This window comes from Amblyomma maculatum, chromosome 3, assembly GCF_055883805.1.
Source record: "Amblyomma maculatum isolate TAMU_Amacu chromosome 3, ASM5588380v1, whole genome shotgun sequence".
In the NCBI taxonomy this organism is placed as follows: domain Eukaryota; kingdom Metazoa; phylum Arthropoda; class Arachnida; order Ixodida; family Ixodidae; genus Amblyomma; species Amblyomma maculatum.
The window spans coordinates 88286948-88307139 of NC_139346.1; the positions used below are offsets into that span (position 1 = coordinate 88286948).

At 43.8% G+C, this 20192-nt stretch overlaps 1 protein-coding gene across 2 annotated transcripts in view; it reads left to right on the top strand.

Annotated features, from left to right (window-relative positions):
- Cdc2rk (cyclin-dependent kinase 10) overlaps positions 1-19938 on the top strand; it is a 53952-nt gene extending 34014 nt beyond the window's left edge. The window contains exons 13-16 of one of the 2 annotated variants that reach the window (XR_014705982.1): positions 2226-2278; positions 9161-9242; positions 19120-19203; positions 19788-19938. Coding sequence is in view for 1 of the 2 variants with exons in the window: in XM_084597725.1 (XP_084453851.1) it covers positions 2226-2278; positions 9161-9242; positions 19788-19812 (160 nt within the window). In the remaining variant the exon portion in view is untranslated. The remainder of the gene's footprint in view (positions 1-2225; positions 2279-9160; positions 9243-19119; positions 19204-19787) is intronic. The other variant, XM_084597725.1, reaches the window with a different exon arrangement.
- Positions 19939-20192: the final 254 nt, after the last annotated feature.

Genomic DNA, 20192 nt, shown 5'->3' on the forward strand with positions numbered 1-20192 from the left:
GATTAGGACTCATTGCACACTGCTTAAAAGTACCTCCCCCCTTTTTCTTCATTGGCTGAATAAAAAAATATTTTTGATCTTGTCAAGTTGGCAGGTATGCAACAACAAAAGCAGATGTATATTGCTTGTTAAGCCATGCCTAGTGCTCTCTTATCTTTTGGTTGGGGCCTTCTTCCTTTGTTGTGTGGGGATAGATAGCTAATTGCTTAATTGACAGCAGATTGTGCAACAAAAGACTGGAAAAATTTTGCTCAGGGTGCGCTTTTGCAGGAAACTATGTTTCTCAGCATTCAGGGATTGGACTTTTCAGTTTAAAGCAATAAATATATCAAAATACTTTTTAGAATTTTGGTTTCAAGTGAAAAAGGGGAGTGCTATTTGTGTCATGCAATGCATAGCTAACTGCCTGTTGACCACTAGTTACCTTTGATAAATGATAAAAAAGAACTAAGTAAGGAAGTCGGGCATGGTGTGTGGGTAGCGTTATTAAATAAGTGGTGCAGTTTTGTAATTTGAGATAGTGCTTTAGTGGGTTACATATCTCTGCAGGCCGAGGAGCACCATCTCCTCGCAACCTGAAAGATAGGCTCTGTTTGCCATCATGCCCAACTCGGCGCAGTTAATCGGTTAAGTAGATTTATCAACTGCTTATAGAATGCAGACTCGAAACCGTGCATAGGTCCCATGAAAAAGTATGTTCTGGGTACTGCAAGGATTCAACGTTTGTTCTGTTGTTGCCATCAGTGCACACACAGCACATGCAATGCCCCGCCCTCTCACTCGACCCAGGGCGACAATCGAACAATAATGCGTACGTCAACCTAATCTTTGAAGCTTAATTTGGAGCTTTAATCTTTCGGCTGTCTCATTCATTTGCATTGCTTTTTAATGACAGAAATCTCTTGCACAAGCCCAGCTCCAAGTGCTACGATTTGCACGTTAACTAACTATATGGCTGTAAGGCTATATGGCTAAAATGTTTGCTGCTGCAAGTCTTCAACTAATTTTATTTTTCATAATGGTTGTGCTTTTATCAACAATCAGAAAGTTTGAAATTTAGACGCAGTTTCCAGTAAACACCTGAATTTTGACCAATCAAAACCGCAGTTTTTTGATACATGGGCCCTATGGAAAGTTTCGCAACTGGCAGTATTGAGGAGCTCTGGATATCGCATCATATTTCTTGGACCTGCCTCTCGTAGATTCCTTAGGTGATTTTAAAGATTAGTAATAAAGAAAGTGGTCATAAAATCTGCAAAAGCCAGGGAAACAAACTTGGTAGACGTTATTGCAACAGCTCTCATTACTCTCTAGTTTGCACATTTATTGGCTTGCTGGCAAATGTAAATAAGTTTTATTCATTGTATCTCTGAAGTGACCGAAAAACCAGCTTCAAATTTTTTCTTTCCACAAATTTGGAGCAAATATTTATGGGCGTGTGTAGTTGGCGACGTCATACATGCTAGGCTGCCCATGCATTGAAACATATTTGCCTGGCTGCGAAGTTTGGGACAAAGGATTCAACTTAAGACTGGAGAATCTACCATGAAATTTCATTTATATGTGTGATGGGAAAAAAATGTCCTGGAGTTCTCCTTAGTTGAGCACAAAACATACCTTGAAGACTATGGGGGTCTAAGAACAGTGTCCTGAATAGGTTTTTCAAAAATTTCAATAGCAAATAAATTAAATGTCTTTTCCTACTAGTTTACCTACTTGTTCGCCATTTGTTAGCACTGGGTACCGTTTTGGACCATGCAGCTTGGCTGAGGTGTCCACAGTGATGTAGTGTATTCAGTGAATCTGGTAACTTTGTAATGTTAATTGCGGTTCAGTGCTGTTTTAAGAAACAGGCCACTCTCTTTAAGCGGGAAGTCTTGTCTTCTGCTTTTCTTTTTTTGTTTTCCTTCCAAGGTGAACATGTCAAGAATTAACTACCATTGTCCATGGTTGCGCAGTATCCTGGTCAGTCCACATTGCTTTTACACTATAGTACTGGTAAATCTGGCACCATCAGAATTTGGCCGGCGTATACTGAAACTCCAGTTGTTGGAGATCTTAACTGTGTTGTTTTTTTCTTCATCGTCTATGTCATACAAGTTTTGGAAGAGTTGGTTTTGAAACTGCTGGATAAAGGTCTATTTTCACTGCTTTGAACTTTCAGACCTAGAAGAGTGAACCTTGCCACAACGTCAACATTGGCTTTCTTTTTTGGTCATTTACAGGGCCACCGCGGAAGAGTCTCTCCAGAGCTCCTACTTCTCTGAACCACCACTGCGTAAGCATCAGTTTCTTGCTTGGCACAGTTCCCATGATTGTGCGTGCTGGAATACGGCGCACAGACGTGAATGTTGCATTGCATAAGCTTTGTTCAGAGTTCGCACATGCTGGAAACTCCCTGTGCAATAATTAGGTTTGTTTACCTAAGCAGTGCTTTAGAATAGTCGTTCAAATAGTAAAGCATTCGATTCGAACCAAGCGTTTGGTATTCAAAGTTCTCAGCTACCCAATTAGTGAATAACGTCTCTGAACGGTCACTTTGACGTGCTTTCTGCAGGAAGGCATTGTAAGGGTGTGCAGCTAAAGGCAGTGACCACGCAATGATGCAGCCACAGTTCACACCAATCGTCGGACGCAGCTAATGATCAGAGGCAATAAAACTGTGAATTGAACTGTTTTTGTAGCCTGGTGAGACGCACCCTTCAGAAGCTAATAAACTGAAAGTTTGCTGTTGCGCTACCTATCGCTCATCTGGGATAGTGACCACAAATTGGCCAAGCATACAGTGTGCAGTTCACATATTGGTCGTGGACACTGACTGGTATACAAATTGACTACGTGGAGCTCTGTGAACCATGGCACAGTGGGCACGCCTACCTAGCTCTGCCAAATGATTGGCTCCTTGTGTAGGTTGACTTTTATTTCCACTTGCCATTTTTGCTAATTGTCAACATAACTTCAGTGATTGTGACAAAGCTTCAGCATGCTTTTTTATTTGTTTCGAAATTGTAGAAAGAAATTGCTTTCTTGCTTTGAAGGCACATACAAAAAAGCTTGGGAGAGAGACTGTGTACATGTTAGAATGCTACTTTATTCATTATGTTACTTTACATTATGCTACTTTGTAAAGTGCCAGGGCATGCTGTGTTGCACAATGACTGAGTTGTGGCTATGCGTAATGTTTGTACAAACTCTACACGTTACGTTAGTCTATTTTGTAAAGTGCGGAGTCACGCCACAGCCAACCGTTCAGTGCCTGTTTTTGCCACTTACCAACTACCACCTGCTGGACTCGTGCTCTTGAGGAGGACTTTCATGTGTGCTGCACAAGTTGATAGGAGTGATAGCTAATTTACTTCACGCTCGGAGACGGAGCCATGACCTGGTGCGAGAACAGGGAGATTGGTCTTCAGAGCTGGGATGACTCTGCCAGCATGCGGAGAATGCGTTTCTTAGCACAGGCCACCACAATTGTGCACACCGCCTCCTGGAAGCTCGAATTTAAAGACCTAACAGGAGCGTCGCCAGGTTCGCTGAAGAGATGACCTGTCTTTGTCAGTGGGCTGACCTATATGATGGAAGCCACAAAGTTGCGCCACCTGACGCAAGGTGTAACAGAGCACCTTCCTGGCTGGTTTGGTCTGCATCTCCAGTTCCACTCTGCTGCCACTTTCCTACCAACGGCCATCCCTTCAGGAACCCGCCAAGCAATCGAAGGTTTAAAGACTGCTGTCTGGCTTCTAAGCAGCGGCTGTTCATCTACTACTGTGGGGAAACTGGCCCTCTGTATCGCCACTGCCTCTACTGAGAAATCAAGCTTCAGGACTTTTCATGGGACGAAATACCTGCAACGACTTCAGCAGACTCCGAACATCACTGCTCACCCCTCCGCGTCATCAGTGCGGATGTAACCGTGCCGCGGCGCTCATGTTTTCATTAGGGTGCAATGACCAATACAGTGTTGCCGGGGTTGCCAAACAGAACACGGCTTGTGCCACATCACGGGGTCTGCATTCTGCACAGTATTGTCCTTCTAACCAACTGTGTAGTGGAGGTGTCTCAAACTCACATTGCTTTGGGCCACATATAAAAAAAGTTAGTCTCATGCTGGCCAGGAGCTCAGGAATAAAAGAAATAGAATAAGTAAATAAAAACTAAATAATGTTAAAATATAAGAATCACCCATAACATCTTGTTCCCAGCGCCACTCTTCCATTCATGATGGAAAGGATAAGCGGTTATGTGCTCTCTTCGTAAACGCCGGACAATTGTCTCTTCAGGATGAATTGTAGATAGCTAATGATAGGATGCAACGCCGAATAAATGCCACAATAGTTATGCTCACAAAAAACAACAACAAAAAAACAAATGTAGACTTTGAGGTGAAGAGAGGGCGGATTGTCCAATGCTTTAATATTGAATGCAGCCGACGTCTCTCCAAAGTTCACGCAGATTAAAAGTAGCCAGCGCTTCATTTCATCTCCGCAAAGGATGCAGAGCATCCGAGGGCGAGGTCTTTTAGCCTTTTAGTTGAAAAACGGCCTGCTGACAAAGCCATCTCCTGAAGCTGACGCATGGTTTCGTAATAAAGGCTGAAATTTTTGGAGCCAGCGGGCCACATAACACAGCTCCAGGGGCCACATGCGGCCCACAGGCCATGTGTTTGAGGACCTTGGTCTAGCGGACGTACTTCCCACAAACTTTGAGAAACAATGGCGATGCATTGCTAAAGGTTCCACGGCCACATAATTTCAAGCCATCACCGAAAGCCATGACAGTGTCACAAATCGGAGTCAAACATGCGCCAGCCGAGCATCTGAATTGTCCCTAGATGTGAACTCCTGTTTGTCAGCATCTGAGAAGGATGGACTCGTCGAGCTGCTGTTTTTGTTTCAAGACTGTTTCTCGTCCACAACCACAGTCACCCCTCACCAAGCATCCCATAACAAAGGATGAAATTATCAGACCAGTTTTATTGAACTCGTACCCAGTATCATCTGTCAAGCAGGTATAATAAATGTTGAATGGCAGTGTCATAAACCCCCACCGAGAAGTCCCGGTGCTTTCCTGGTCGTTTTGGTTGAGAAGGAAGATTGCAGTGTAAAATTTTTTGTTGACTAGTATAAACATTGATGACTGTCTCGTATAATTTTTCTTCACTGGATTTAAAAAGTGGCTTTGCAACATTGAAGTTGGTGAACAGGCCTGTGAAAAGAAACATTCGGTTTGGTTTTGTTTGTGGAGTTTACGAAGAAACTCTGGCTATGAAAGATGCCATAGGGGAGGGCTTCGGAAATTTCGGCAACCTGGGGTTCATTGATGTGCACAGATATCACACATAACTGAGGCACCTTAGCTTTTTGCCTCCATCGAAAAGCGGTTGAATTCAATCCCGCATCTTTGGGCACAGTAGTTGAGTGCACCACCACAGTGAGGCAAGACAGCATTCATTACGTCGAATGGACTTTATGAATTCAAGGTCTTATTTTTCCACTTTCCAGTTTGCTACACTCCAGCGACATTTAAACAAGTGATGGACACAGTCCTTTCTGGCATGGAATGACAAACATGCCTAGTTTATCTGGATCGTGTTTTGTTTTAACCAATGCCTCAGGAACACCTCCAGCACATTTTCGCTTTGCTACAGGTACAGTGAAAAAGAATAGGCAGTGTAGTTCACAGGAGCGATTTCCAACTTGTCGTCGCAAGTACGAACAAAGTGGCGGCATTACTCCTGGCCACACTTGAACGCATTGCTGTGGTGTTCATGAGTTTGCAAATAGAATTAATAATTGCTGTTGTGCCGCATGCCTGGTGCATGAAATAATGAAATATTTCTTTTTGGTTGCGTAGCCAGCACTTCATTTTTTGTGGGGCAGAAAAGCGTCTGCTCACGTGCCATTGTAATACATTGGTATCTGGCGATGCTGCAATCGCTCTCCTGAAATTGGTTTGAAACTGGCCTCACATTAAAATCCACAAAATGCCACTTTCATTATGAAGAGCTCCTCCGGTTCTTGGGCCATGTTGTCTGCCATCATGACGACCAGATCGATCCTGCCAAAATGAATAATGATTTTATTCGAATAATTTGAATATACTTCTGGTTTATGAGGTTTAATGCCTCAAAGCGACTCAGGTTATCAGGGAAGCTGCAGTGGAGGGCTCCGGAAATTCTGACCACCTGGAATTCTTTAACATGCACTGACATCACACAGTACAAGGGCGGCCTTGCTTTTCACCTCCATAAAAATGCGGCCGCCGCGGCCGGGATCGAGCCTGTGACCTTGAGATTAGTAGTCAAAAAATGGTAATTCTGGAACAAAAAATTAGGCACTTTCAAAACTTTGATTTCCGGGCGCCAGGCCGGGGGACGCTTGTACCCATTTTTACCGGTGGATGTCCGGCGGCGGGTTTCGAACGAACCACCCACCGCCGGACACCCACCGGTAAAAATGGGTACAAGCGTCCCCCAGCCTGGCGCTCGGCTTTTTCAGGGGTGTGCGTTTGGGAGAAGCTCCGTAAACCCCGCTGCGCGCCCCTCCTCCGCAGTGGGCCCAAACTCAGTTTCGAACCTTGCAGCCTGCAAAGGTGGTTCTGTTTGTCTTGCAAAGGTACTTCCTTTGACCTTCACCTGAAGTGCTCCCCTAGAGCCTCAGCTGCAGCAGTCCTAAAAAAAGGGCCACATAATGGGCTGTTGCCACGCAAGGCGGACTTATTGTTGTCCGATGGCGGAACGAATCACTGCCACATCGGCGCAACTATTTGGGCCGTGACCCCTTTTCCCAAGCATTTCACCCCAGAAGAGCCGAGCACCAGGCCGGGGGAAAGCTTGTACCCGTTTAAAAACCGGTGGGTAACCGGCGGCACCAGGGATCGAACCCGGTACCTTCCGAATGCGAGGCAGGTGCTCTACCACAAGGCCACCGCTTCACATATTGCACTGGGGCTTTATCTGAAAGTCCAGTACATTTAAATCTAAATGTTGTTGTGCAAGAACACACTCTGTTCTACATGTGGATTGAGCAAGCGCTCAATCTTTCCCCGCAGCTGAAAACAGCCTTTTGCTGGTTGTCTGTGTTGTTGGGATTGAAAGGTATTTATGTTCAAGTGCTGCTGTATGCATCATTAAAGGGGGCTTTCTTTGGTTCTCCACCATGCCTAGCGGTTTTCAAAGCATGGAAGGAGAATTCCTTTTTTTTTCTACTACACTGCGACTTCGTTGTTCACTGTGTTTGGCATGGTTGGCGACCCTTATGGGAACCAAATTTGTCTAACGGGCACCAAACTGTCACCCAAGTTAGTAGGTTTTGCAGATGCAGAGGCTCCACTTGGTGCTTTTAGCATGCTCAACCACTCGCATTGTCTGCTCTGCTGCCTTCACAAAAAGATTGAGCATCCATTTCTTTTCAGCTTTGGTAGTGTAGCATGCATCCTTGTACCTAGGGTTTGCCAGCACGACCAGTGCTGGAAGCAGAGACATCTCGATGCGGGAAATCTAGACCCGATACTTTTCAATGGGCCGGACAATTGATGCTGCATTGTAATCATCCAAATACTGCACAAGAAGGATCCTTGTGCATTCAAGTGATAGGATAACTTGCGAAAGAGTTGGGTAGCTGTCCCCGGAGAGTTCAGTCTTAGGCTGGTCAGGCGGCTGCTGGACGTTTGCTGCTGATGCTAGTAGTTTCCACTCCTGTGTGATGAGATTTCAACCGTGCCACATTCTCAGAATTCCGCAGTAATAGCGGCTGAAAGCTGTCTTTGTCCCTATTGGCTTCTTCAGAATGTCCCTGCATTTCAAGCACCAAGCCTCATTGCCATGGGCAACTTTCATGAAGTAGTTCCATGTCGGATTGCCTGTCGTAGATGCACTGGCTATGGCGAAAATCCCAAGAGTTGGCACTTGAAGCAGTTGAAGTGTTGAACGGTCGCACTGCGTCCAACGCTTAAGCTGTAGAATCGTGAGCAGTGCACCAACATGCCACTTCCGTTTTGGTAGTTTCGGTTTCGGAGAGTCCGGTTTGCGATTCTTGGCTTTTTGGCTCACTCTGTCTTTTCGGTCACATCGATGTTGCTTCGATGGGACTGCTGCATCAAAAGAAGTAAAGTAGGGATGGCACATGGGTTACTTTTACTAACTCAGAGCAGCAGTTCTAAACAGAGTCCCAAGCTGCCAATATATCGGAGTTATGGCGACACTCTGAGCGATACCACCAAAGACGACACAATGCGCTGAGCACGATGCCATTCCTGGTAAAATACATTTTGCGCAGTTGAATGGTTATCACATTTTTTTTGTTAGGCTAAGGGAAGTGACAAATTTTTCTGTCTTGACCTAATCTGCAAGGAGGATCATAGCACAGGATAGAGGAATCTGCGCATGCTCCTCTCGCATTTTTTTGAGGAGATAAACCATGCAAAACACTTTAGTCCAAATAGGTTATGTCAGAAATAAATTTTACCTGAAAACTACATCAGACCCTATGTCCTCAATCTGCTTGGTGAGGGGTAATGGGGCACTGCAGCAGCCCTATCTGGTGAGAGCATGAATGCTGCTGTGAATTTGCTCTTGGCTGGTGCTTTTGAAGTTGCTACGCATAACAGGTTTGTTCAAGCTATGCAGGCATCATGTGAAGCAAGTGGCACTTTGTATTCTTGTATACCAGGCAGCTCACCGTGTGCTATTTCATCCTATTTCAGCAGGAAAGTGCTGAACCCGTTGTGGCTAGTGAGGAGGGCATGCAAATGCATGTTACCAAGTGGAATTAGCATACGTCCACTTGTGCCTTTGCATCATATCTTTTACTTTTGCATTATTGTTTTCTTTCAGTTTGTTACCTCTGTTCTTGGTAAAAGTGACGATACTATTTGGTACCTAGAGGCACTTAGTTGTTCTCTTTGATGTTTCTCACTCAGTCAAGTCAGTCACCATACGTCTATTGTTGCCCTGAGCTGATATATACAGATAAATAAGAACTTCTATGCAAAACAGGCTTATTAGTTTACTGGAGTTCACACCATTTGAAAAAATAAATAAATAAAATATTGAAAAAAAAGGAATAATTTCTGTTATTGTTTATTCATCCTGCACATACTATTGTACATAGTGTTGCTGCATTAAATTGAAGCAGCAGTGCATTTTGTTTTCCCTCTGCAGCCTGTGAAGCAGAGCTGATGCCTTCGTTCCCGCAGCATCGAAACCTGAAGCGGTCAAGTGTGGGAGACATCTCAGAAGAAATGTAAGCATTGTTGCTAGTGGCATGCAAGGGTCTCTGCTTCGTTGCATGGAGTACCCTAAAAACCTGTGTATAATACGAACCCGCATATAATACGAGGGGCAATTTTGGGATAGCAAAAACGGAAAAAAAGTTCTCATTCATGTATAATGCAAGTGAGGAAAGATCAGCAAAATAATTATTTGCACTAAAGTTCACTTTTGCCCCGGGAGACATATGTGCTTTTGCGTCCGATGCCAGCCCACAACAGGCACCAAATAGTTCCGCAGACTTTTATGTGCCGGCACTAGTTGGCTCCCTTCTCGTGTCAACATGCTTGGTCTGAGAATTTCACATACTGTGAGAACAGCAGCTCACACTCGGCCCGGCTCACACACGTAGTCCTCCAGCTAAAACAAGTATGCCGCTTCCTGCTCTGATGCGGGATGGCAGTGCATGAGCTGCCAGCCATAAATGCGCTGCGCTCGGGCCTGTTTGCATTAGCACCGCACGCAGGCTTGTAGCATGTGCATTCAAGAAATTGTTCTCAGGTTTACGGTTTTCGCGATTGTCATCGTCCCATGCGTATATCATCTGCCGAGAGTCCCTTGCTGGAGACATATTTCAGTAGAAACTTCTTCGGTACGTCTAAAAGTTTTTGGTATTCTGCATTTCTTAAAAGCGGGGGGACTAACTCAGTCCTTGGGAATACAGGTGAAGCGTCCACAATTTGGCTGTAAGGCGTGGCCAGCATGGCTGGAGAGGCCCATAAAACGTATCGAGTGATCCTTTCGGCATCCCTACATCGTGCATGTTCGATCGATTTTCGTCCGGTCGTGTGTGCGTCGTGGCCGCTGTGGTTGCATGGACTGCGAGATCAGCATGGTGGAACTCAAACCAGAAAAAAAAAAAAAAAAAAAAAAACGAAAGAAAAAACGAAATGCGCTTTCGGTACGAATGAACGACCGGTGAACATCGCACAACACAGCAAGAAAAAAGCACGACCCCCTCTAAAGGCAGGCGGCTAGGCCTGCTAGCTACTGCATATTAAACCACAGCTTTGTGGTGGAGCTAGGAGTTGGCACAAGGTATGATGGTGATGATAATAGCTACAGCCCACAGACTATACACACAGATATGGCGGTTTCTGTTGCACGCAAGAGTTGCAAGCTGCGGTGCTGTTAATTTTAGCCGAATTCGTAATACTGATGTTCCTAGATTATAGAAGAAAAAATAAAATACATACGTTGTTCTGAAATATACGCTATTTTGAAATTCGTAATTCTGAAATAGCTTTACATTGAAAACATAGGAAATCTGCTCGCGATTCTTAAAAAATTCATTAATTTGAAAAATTCGTTAATGTTGTGTTCGTAGTACCCAGATTTCAGTGTAGCGCCTCCTCTTGCTGGAAGCCTGATGCCAATGGTACAGAATAATAATGAGGCCAGAACTGCGAATTTAGGCTGAAATTTGTTCGGATCTGCTTATAATGCGAGGCAAAACTCTGACATGATTAAATTGTGAAAAAAAAAAGCCTCGTATTATGTGCAGGTTTTTATGGTACACACTTCTATATGGTTCTCTTGGTTGTGCACAAACTGGTAAGGCCAAGTGCAAATAGAACGGTCTTAACAGAGAACAGGATGCCATGTAGTTACCACTTTGGGAATAGAGTCTAACCTTGGTTTAACGAACCTCAGTGCAACAAAATTTGCGATGTAACAAATTTTTTTTATTTCCTAATCTCTATCTCATTGCAAACCATGTATTTTTTTTTCATGATTTAATGAACTTATTTTATGCCGCGCTTTCGATTTAATGAAGTACTCGCACATCGCATGCATGTACCAGCAGCCACGGTGACAATCAGACAAGAACTGCAACTTCAACCCTGACACACCACATTTTAAATCTGCCTTTTTACGTGCCAATTTCGCCAGCAGTCTGGAATCTGCGAGAAAAACAAAATGGTGACAGGGGCGTATCACCGCTCCATCCATCGCATGCATATAAAATCCGCGGTGCGGAAGTTTTAGGACACGCCATGCCATGATGTCACTGGCCAGTCGGAACAACAAAGGGTTAACTGGAAATATCATATTTACTCGCTTAATGAACCCACTATTTTTTTTTTTAAATGATGTGAGTTTTGAGGGGAGGGTTCAATACCAATATGCGGGAAAAGTTTAGATTCTTTTTTTCAAATCAGTCATCAAATCAATCAATCATCAAAGAAAGCATGCAGTCAGCCGCGATCATGATGGCGTTTTCAGCATCCTTTGCTTCAAAAGGCGCTTGCTACAATCACACATTTCAATGATTTTGTGGTAGTGGACAGTGCCCACCTCAATCGCTATGTGATAAAGCGAACATACCGAAAACCAGGCTTGCGCAGCGGGGCTAGCCCAGGAAGCCACCGCTGGATTCCTCTTAAAGAGCTGTCCACCCTCCGGTCGAAAATATTTTCCTCCCTCTTGACTGTGAGGCTTCGCCCCCAGAACACAAGGCCGCAAAATGTTTTTGAAAAGAGTAATTAATAACGCAGTTACAGCCACTGCAATCACCCGATTCTGTAATTCTCTCCTCTCGTTCCCTTGCAAAGGTTTTTCACTGTCCTGCCTGCAGTAGTGGAACTGCTGCGCCAATTGCGCCAAATCAGAAGTCCTGCTACATGCTGCTACAAAATCGATTTTTTGCCTACTTCTGCGCCACGCTTGCACCAAAGGTCACGAATAACTCTGCCGACAGCGAGAGGAAACTGTCGCGAAACCAAAACTGGCATCTGCTGGCAACACTGTGCAAGGTGGAAGAATATTTTTGCAGGTCCTGTCCTGGACAGACGATCACGTGACACAAAATTGACGTTTGTGTACGTCACTTCTACGTCTCCGGCCGTTTTTTTTTTTCCGGAGGGAGTGAGAGGAGGCTACACAATATCAAGTTCAATGCGCAGGGAGGGTGAAAGGAGGGGCTGGCAGGCTGGCCGTCGAAGGGTCGAAGCACGTTAAAATGCGTGACGGCTTCAAGCTGTCGTGGGCGCTCGCTTAATTTGTGTGTGTGTCTGTGTGCAAAGGATGTGTGAGCAGGCTGGCCACCGGTGACGACGCAATTTCAAACGAGTGACGATTTGGAACTGCCCTCGGCAGTGCACAGCTGGGGCAGTATGCATGCTTGCTTCCTTCTTTCTTTCGTACGAGTGAGGTGTGGGCTGTGATGGCCTGTGTAGCAGCGGGGGGAGCGCTAATGATTCAGCTGTTTCTGTGCGCGCGCACTGGACTCGCCGCTTTTGTACGTTCAACACCTTATGTGGAACATCTTGTATAATTTCACAGCTTAATTCCAAACGTTAACGTTTACGCACCATTTAGAAGATTATCCTCAGTCTTGACAGTTGTTTCTTTTCCTCCACTACAAAACTGCATGTGTGTGGGCGCCCATGTGAAAACAATTTATGCACAGGTACTCAATATATTTACAGCCCCGCATACTGTCAGTAAGTACCCTTGGACGTCTTCATTACAATGATTGGTTGGCTTTATTTGTGGGTTTAACGTCCCAAAGTGACTCAGGCTATGAGAGACGCTGTAGTGGAGGACTGTGGAAATTTCGACCACCTGGGGTTCTTCAATGTGCATTGACACAGCACAGCACGCGGGCGCCTTGCTTTTTGCTTCCAATAAAAAGCAGCTGCCGAGGCCGGGATTCGATCCCGCACCCTTGGGAATAGTAGTCGAGCGCCGTAACCACTGCGCCACCCCGGCGGGGTCCTCATTACAATGAGGAAAGCATACACACAATCCCTGTGGTGCGCTGCGAAGAAGCAGACTCACGACTCAGAGTCCCTGCATCACTTTGATTAATCAGCCACCCCGCCAAACCACCGGAAGGAAAAAACAAAAGCAAAGGTTGCGAACGTACGGAATCGGCGCTCCCCACGCATCGCGCCGTTTGACTGAGCAGAGTCAGCAGCGCTCCTCTCTCGAGGGGAAAAAAAAATCACCCAGAACCAGCAAAAATATTGTTCCCCCTTTCCCTCCAGTCTGCACTGGTCTTGAAGGAAAAAGGCGCCTCGACATTACCCTGATGTACAGGATAAGGACACCCTGAAAAGAGGTCAGAATCAAGAAAAAGTACAGGAAGAGATCAGGCTGGCCAGGAATATGAGCAGCAATGCTGAGCTGCTTTAAATTTTGCAGACGTTGAGAGTGGACAAGCCCTTCTGAAGAATGGGCAGGAAAGGCTCGCAGCAGCACTGTCCAAGCATGAGTCATCAAGGCAAGAGAAGAAATGGTACCTTAAAGTTGCAGTTTTGTTAAGCGGCAGTTCTGAATTTTTATATTAAGACAGCTAGCAACCTTCTTTCCAAGGCTACGGTGTTTGTAGTGTAGTTGCATATCTCGTTATGCCTTTCCTCTGAATAAAAACGTCTTGGTTTTTAGCAAATAGGGCGCCTATTTGCTTAATTTGGGGCTTTTTAAGTAAAGAACAGCACTTTAGACTGCATTTGAGCTTGAAGCTTGTTTTTGCTTGGCCATTGTCGTCATAAACATCTGAGCCATTGGGTTTCAGAAATAAAACAAGCTTTCTTTATTTAAGCGTCTCGAGTTTTTAAATTTTGCTACAAAATGTTTTGTTTTTCTGCTACAAAAGCTCAAATATTTGCTACAAAATGGTGTTTTTCCTGCCACAACTGTGTTTTCTTCTGCTACAAAAGCTGCTACAAGAAGCCAGTTGCCAGTTCCACCACTGTGCCTGGTTGTCTAGCCTCCGCAAGCCAAATTCCCTTTCCTCCTCCGCGTTTGGCGGTAGGTTGGGTGTGGTACTCTGCATGCGCGAGAACGATACGGGCAAAGGAGCGTGCGTCGCTGCATTTAGTCTGGCCGTGGCGAGGGAAAAGCGTGCAGAGAGCGGCGGACACAATTAGTGGTGTACCCACATCCTTCACCTGTCAGTCAGCGAGATGGACCAGTGGATGTTGTTGCAGTTCTGACGTTAGCCTTGCTGCCCGACGGGCCAGTGTAGAGAACGTGGAAGCTGGGTTTCCCGAAGGAGAGGATGAGAGAGCTTTGATTTGTATTTTTGCTGCTTTGCTGCACGCATATCGCTGTAGCATTTTGCACAGATTATCTCCGGTACCTGATCGAAGCATTGAGCTCCTTTGTTTAAAAGGCCCTCTACAGTGGCCCTTTAAGGCCGCTGGCACTCAGCCAAGCTAGCCCCCCCTCCTCCCCTTCCACTCCACACACTAGGGCTAATGCCAAAATTCACATTATGATGTTCTCACTGAGCAGCACCTTGGCGCGTTGACGCGCTGATTAGCGGTTTTTGTTTTTAAGTTTTCAATGGAAAAAGTGGGAGGTAGGAGGCTCTTGTGCAAGTAAGCAGGTACATGAAGCCTGAGCAAAAGATTGCCGCGCCCGCCAGCTTGGGCGATGCGGACATAGACTAATCTAGTCCACTATAATACGACAGCGTTCTTGTTAAAGTCTCTAGATCAGCTGATCTAGAGACTTGTCTCTGTTTGCAAATGTTGGATGATGATGACGATGATACCAGTGGTGACATCTGGCAGTGGCTTGTGCTAGTCACTGCGCTCACTCTTTGTGCAGACGGAGAAACATTATGCATTCGTGCCCATTTGCTATCAGTCATTATGTGCTCCTGATATACGAAATAACATCTGGTGCCCTTGTTAGCACTATTATTGCTAGAATTTCTTGTTTCTTGCCTTAATTTGTGATTTGGAAGTTCTCAGCAGTATTCCACGAACCTGTTACTTCATTTGGGCAGCTAAAACATAGCAACCCTGACGTAACGAAATTTGCGATTTAACGAAATTTTTAGCTGCAAGTAGGAGTTTGTTATATTGCGGCTCGACTGTACATTGCTAATGATGAAGGGGCTAACTTGGAATGCAACGAGACAAACTTCATCTGCAAGTTCCTGTAGAACGCATTTCAAATTTTTCAGTGTATGTTTCTGCTATGCGCTAAATGAAACTTTCTTACTGCTGTTTCTGTGGACCCTAGGTGCTGCTTGGAAGCATATTAGAAGTAGCATTAGTGACATTTCTCTTGATTTTAGTGAATGTGTCTGATTAGATTGCCTCCCATTCCTATGAATGAAAGTTCAAATTGTAGTTGCTGAATTGCGAAATTATTAGGCGAATTTTGCAATAATAGCACACAAGAAGAGTTCTTGTGAAGCACACCAGTTATGCTTCCTTAGCTTGAATTTATACAATATTCTCATCGTGATTGCATAATTTTGTGTTTCAGCCATTATTTACCGTTTACAAAATTGCATGCATGTCATGTGCAAATTTGTGTATTTTTTCTTTTGTGTAGTTTAGCCTGAAAGAGATAAAGAAGTCAGCAGGTTTTATTTAGCCTGCCTCAAGGTATACTAAATGCTGCAACATCAAATGTTTTTTTTTTTTATTCTATTTTTCATTCCATGTGGACTGTTTTCATGCTGCTGGCATCTGGTGTGAGCATTTGTCAGCTTAGTTTGTGAACACCAGTATTTCTAATGCTTTAAGGCAATGAGAAATGCTGCTGTCTTATAAGTGTGGGAAATCCAAGCACACTGGGATTCCCTTCCACATTGCACCAAAGCAGTACTAATCTGCTGCATTCTGGTTTGTGCCCACAAGGAAGGTTACAGAGGGAATAAGGGCACTTGGTTAGCAGCTGAAGAAATCCAATGATGCATGGGCAGCTGTTAATAGAAGTGAAAATTTCAGTGGTGAGGATTTATGCAGCTTGAAAAAGTAGAAAACACTGGACTATACCTGTTTGTAAATTAAACCAGTGAATTCAGTAAATAGTTTGGATTTTGTGTTGCCTTGTTGATGAATTAAGAATTTATTCTACCATGGTCTGTGCGTGGTGTAGACAAGGAGTGTGTGGTGATGTAAACTGTGTGTAGAAAGAGGGAATGCCTTCACTTGCATATAGTATCTTAGCTGCAACTTATTTATGTAGACAAGTAACTCTTCTACCCTTTTACCTGCTGTTGAAGAAAGTGTCAGTGGACTTGCAGCAAAGGGCGGCTCATTATTCTCCGTTTGATTTTAATTGCAAATTTAAAACTGCGCTGTGATGCTTACTTTCATTTTTAGTGTCACAGTGATATATGTACAAGGGACTTTATGTTGGGAAAGGCTGTCACTGGTGTACTACTACGTCCTAATCAGAAAGTGAGAGCTTTTAATTGCTGATATATGCCAGCACAGCATAAACTATATGAACTCCATATTATCTGATTCAGTATCATCACTGGATTAAACAGTGTGCTGTGAACTGTATGTGATGTTACCATGTTTTACATGAGGCGGCATGTTTTTTTTAACCTACATTATTAAATTGACTTCATTGTCAAGGAGGAAAAAGGGTCCTATCAATTTATTATTGAAGTTGCACAGATGATCTTCAGGAAATGGGCATTTTTCCATGTCGATTCCAGAGGTGTCATTTGATTGAAATTTTCTAATAAAAATTGGATGCGAGTATGGGAAAAAAAGGTTTATTTCAGAATTCACATGGTATTTGAAAGTAAGATTAAACTAATTGCACAGAAGGGCTTACCCTAATGAAAATAAATTCAGTATAAATTTTATACGGTCAATCCTTGATGTATCAAAGTAGAAGGGAATCGCGCAATTTGATATATAAAGCATGCCAAAACAGGTGAGCTTTTTTGTAACTCTGAAGGATGCAACGGTGCACCCACACACTATCGGTGCACTTCCTGCTGCTCACCGACTTACTGGTAGCCATCCGCTCACTGCGTGTGCAGCTTCTGGCGAGTCACACACGCGAGCACCTGCACATCAAGAGTCCAGGCGTTGAAAAGAGGAGTACATCTCTAAAAACTGTCGAAAACTGGGCGAGCTGGTACGAATTCATTCAGTTGTGGCACCACAAGAACGAGGACTGAGGTGAAGAAGGACAGAACAAGTGCTCACTATCAGCCGACAAAAAATTTATTGGGACACACAAAATATAATGCTTGTTCTGTCTTAGTCTCAGTCCTCGTTCTTGTGGTGTCACAATTAAATGGACATCTCTAGATGCCACTCGATGGGTGCAAGCGCGTGAAATGGAGGTGTTGGGGCTCGCATCTTGTGCTGCATGACGCAAGTGCCTTTGGGGTTGGGCCTCACATCAAAGCTGCTGCAGACAGCTCTTAAGGAAAAGCCAATGATGAACGTGAGAGGTCTAATTTTGCTACTGGTAGACTACAAGCCTAATAATAATTCAGTTCAAATACAATACAGTTGAGTTCTTCTGAAGCGGGCCATGTGAAAAATGGCGCAAGCCTTCAGTTGGCAAGGCTGGCTTCACCTCACAAAAACCAGTGCCCCAAACCCCGGCTTCTCTGCATGGCAGCCGTGCCATGTTGAAAACTATCATGACAACCGAAGGCCGCCTCCATTTGGATTCTAATGTTCACCTTGTTTTATTGGGTTTATAACGGTAATGCTGGCAGCAAGCGGCCAAGGCTGTGCAGCCGACATGGCTTCATGCGCAAACACTGACCGCGTTCATGATTAGGAGAAGCACACCTTGCAGGAGCACGCCGCATTGTTTCATATATCGAATGTGCCGCTGAACAGGAATTCGATAAAGGCGAACACCGCTCCTATACTTTTCCATGGGGTTTTCAAGAGGACATTATGAGAGCCTGATATAGGCAATAATTCGATATGTTTGGGTTCATTATATACGTAATCGACCGTACAGGATTCTGTGTACCTGTTTTTTTCTGTAGGAAGGTCCTGAATGAAACTGTGTGGAGCTACCTTATCGCTGCTGAATACAGTAAACTCATTAATTCGGCCTTCAGGGCACCAGAAAAAGTGTCCTAATTAACAGAAAGCTGGAATGATCAAATGGGCCTGTGAATGCTTGGACAACGTTTGCGTTTCAAATGGGACCGAAGTGAGCATTTTTTTTTTTCCAGTCTTGTCTAGTGCTTCACTTTGCACGCAGTCAGGAAGGCCCTTCACAAACCGGTCCCACCACATTTTGAGGACGCTTCACTACACAATCAAGCATTGCACTGTAGTGGGCAGTGCAGTGAAGCTGTTGTGAATTCTGAAAATTCCAAATCAGTTTTTTTTAATTTGAATGAATTGACAATCATATTTGATTTATTTATATTTGAAATTTTCGAATATTCTCGCAAGCCTAAATTTTATGTAAACCAACTCTTTGTTTACTTGATAGGATATGAAACTTTTTTAAAAATTATTTTTAGATTTTGATGGTGAGAACTTTTTTTTTTTTTAAATCATATTTCAGAAATTTTGTTGCATGAAACTTACAAAAATGTATGTTATTGGTATCTCCTTAGGTCAGGGAATGCATTAAGGGTAAAATTATTGTTCTATCATAGATGCTGATGTGTACTGTTTTTAAATTCAGTTCGAAAACAGTAATAAAAAATTTTCTTGCCCGTTTCGAAAGTGATAACTTCGAAATCTCATAATCCTGTTCCTTCCATAGGCAGGATAATATTTTGTACCCTTATTTGCATACTGTGATGTCAAAATAAACCAATGGCATGCATTTTAGCAAGTTTTCTGTTACAAAATTTCTTAGAACCCCTCGGTAAAAAGTTACATGTCATATTACATAAGTGCACAAAGGTCTGCTTTACATGAAAGAGATTTACATAATTGGAATTGGCGTGCCTAAATATGCATTCCCTGAAGACTTCAGGTGTGACTTCAGGTTAATTTTTTTCTTATAACCCTTTCCCTGCTTAGGAAATGTCAGTGTAGAAATTTTGAAATATCGTCCATATTTGGCCTACATATCTTTCACCACTGATACACCTGGCATGGATGACAAAAGCATTTCACTGTGTTATACTTCTGTGCCCTCACCAGGGATGCTGTCTGGCTCGAAAGTGAACTGGCGTGACATGCAGAAATGGCAATGAGTGCCAGCCACCAGCAGTGTAACTATAATCGGTAAATAAACGTTTAAAGCATTGAGCACCTCTTTTCCCAACCTCAACATTTCTCTCTACTCTTGCAGTTTCAGCCAAAGTATGTTGTACTATGTTTGAAAAGGACAGAGTGGAGAAATATGCAAAATGTGGCATTTTGGGACCACTCTGTTTAGGTCGCACAGGAAAAGCAAAATATTTTAGATCCACTTTGTAGAGGTTGTGCAGGAAAGCGGTAAACGCTCTGCACTTATTAGCTGCAGGCCTGAAATGCTAAATTATTAAGCTTTTTTGTGACTTGTATGTTCCAAAAACCTGCGGAGGCAGGCTGTTTGCACGCCTTTTACTGGTGTTTCCATGCAAGACCTTAAATATAAAACTAGCAGCTTGTGAAGGAGACATTCATATGACAATAATATTTAGCAATGCTCTCTGGTGATATCTGTCATCAAATGCAAGTGCAGGTAGTAGTTTCTGCAGGGTAATGGCAAGGATGAAAGCATCAGTTTCATCACACCCACTGTTCTACTTGCTTTGCAGGAAACCTTTTGTGTGTTGCAGTAGTAATACCTGGGTGTGTGTTACGCTGCACTTTTTTTTTTACAGGAAGAAGACTGCAAAGCTCATCTAGAAGTTGCAGTTTATGAAGAATTTTGCTGAAATCTGTGCTGAAAAGGATAAATTGGGGGCTTTGCACATTGATTACATTTAGCTTCATCTCAGCGATGTTCATTAAAAGAAACTCATTTCATTCTTAGCACTGCCTTGCTACTGTGTCATTGGTGCACACTCATGCAATTAAAATGAATGCTGAAACATCCATAAGCAGTAGCAGATTTATTTCCTGCCAAATGTGCATTCCTAGAACATCACTCAACATTTTTTAATGCTTTCAACCACAGGCTTTGTCAAAACTATTGCAGCCAGAAGGTTGAGCTTAATGCGATGTGCCGGGGATCTGGTCGCGTCCGTTAGGTATGAAGTATCGGAAGGGTGCAGAAGAGGTTGTCC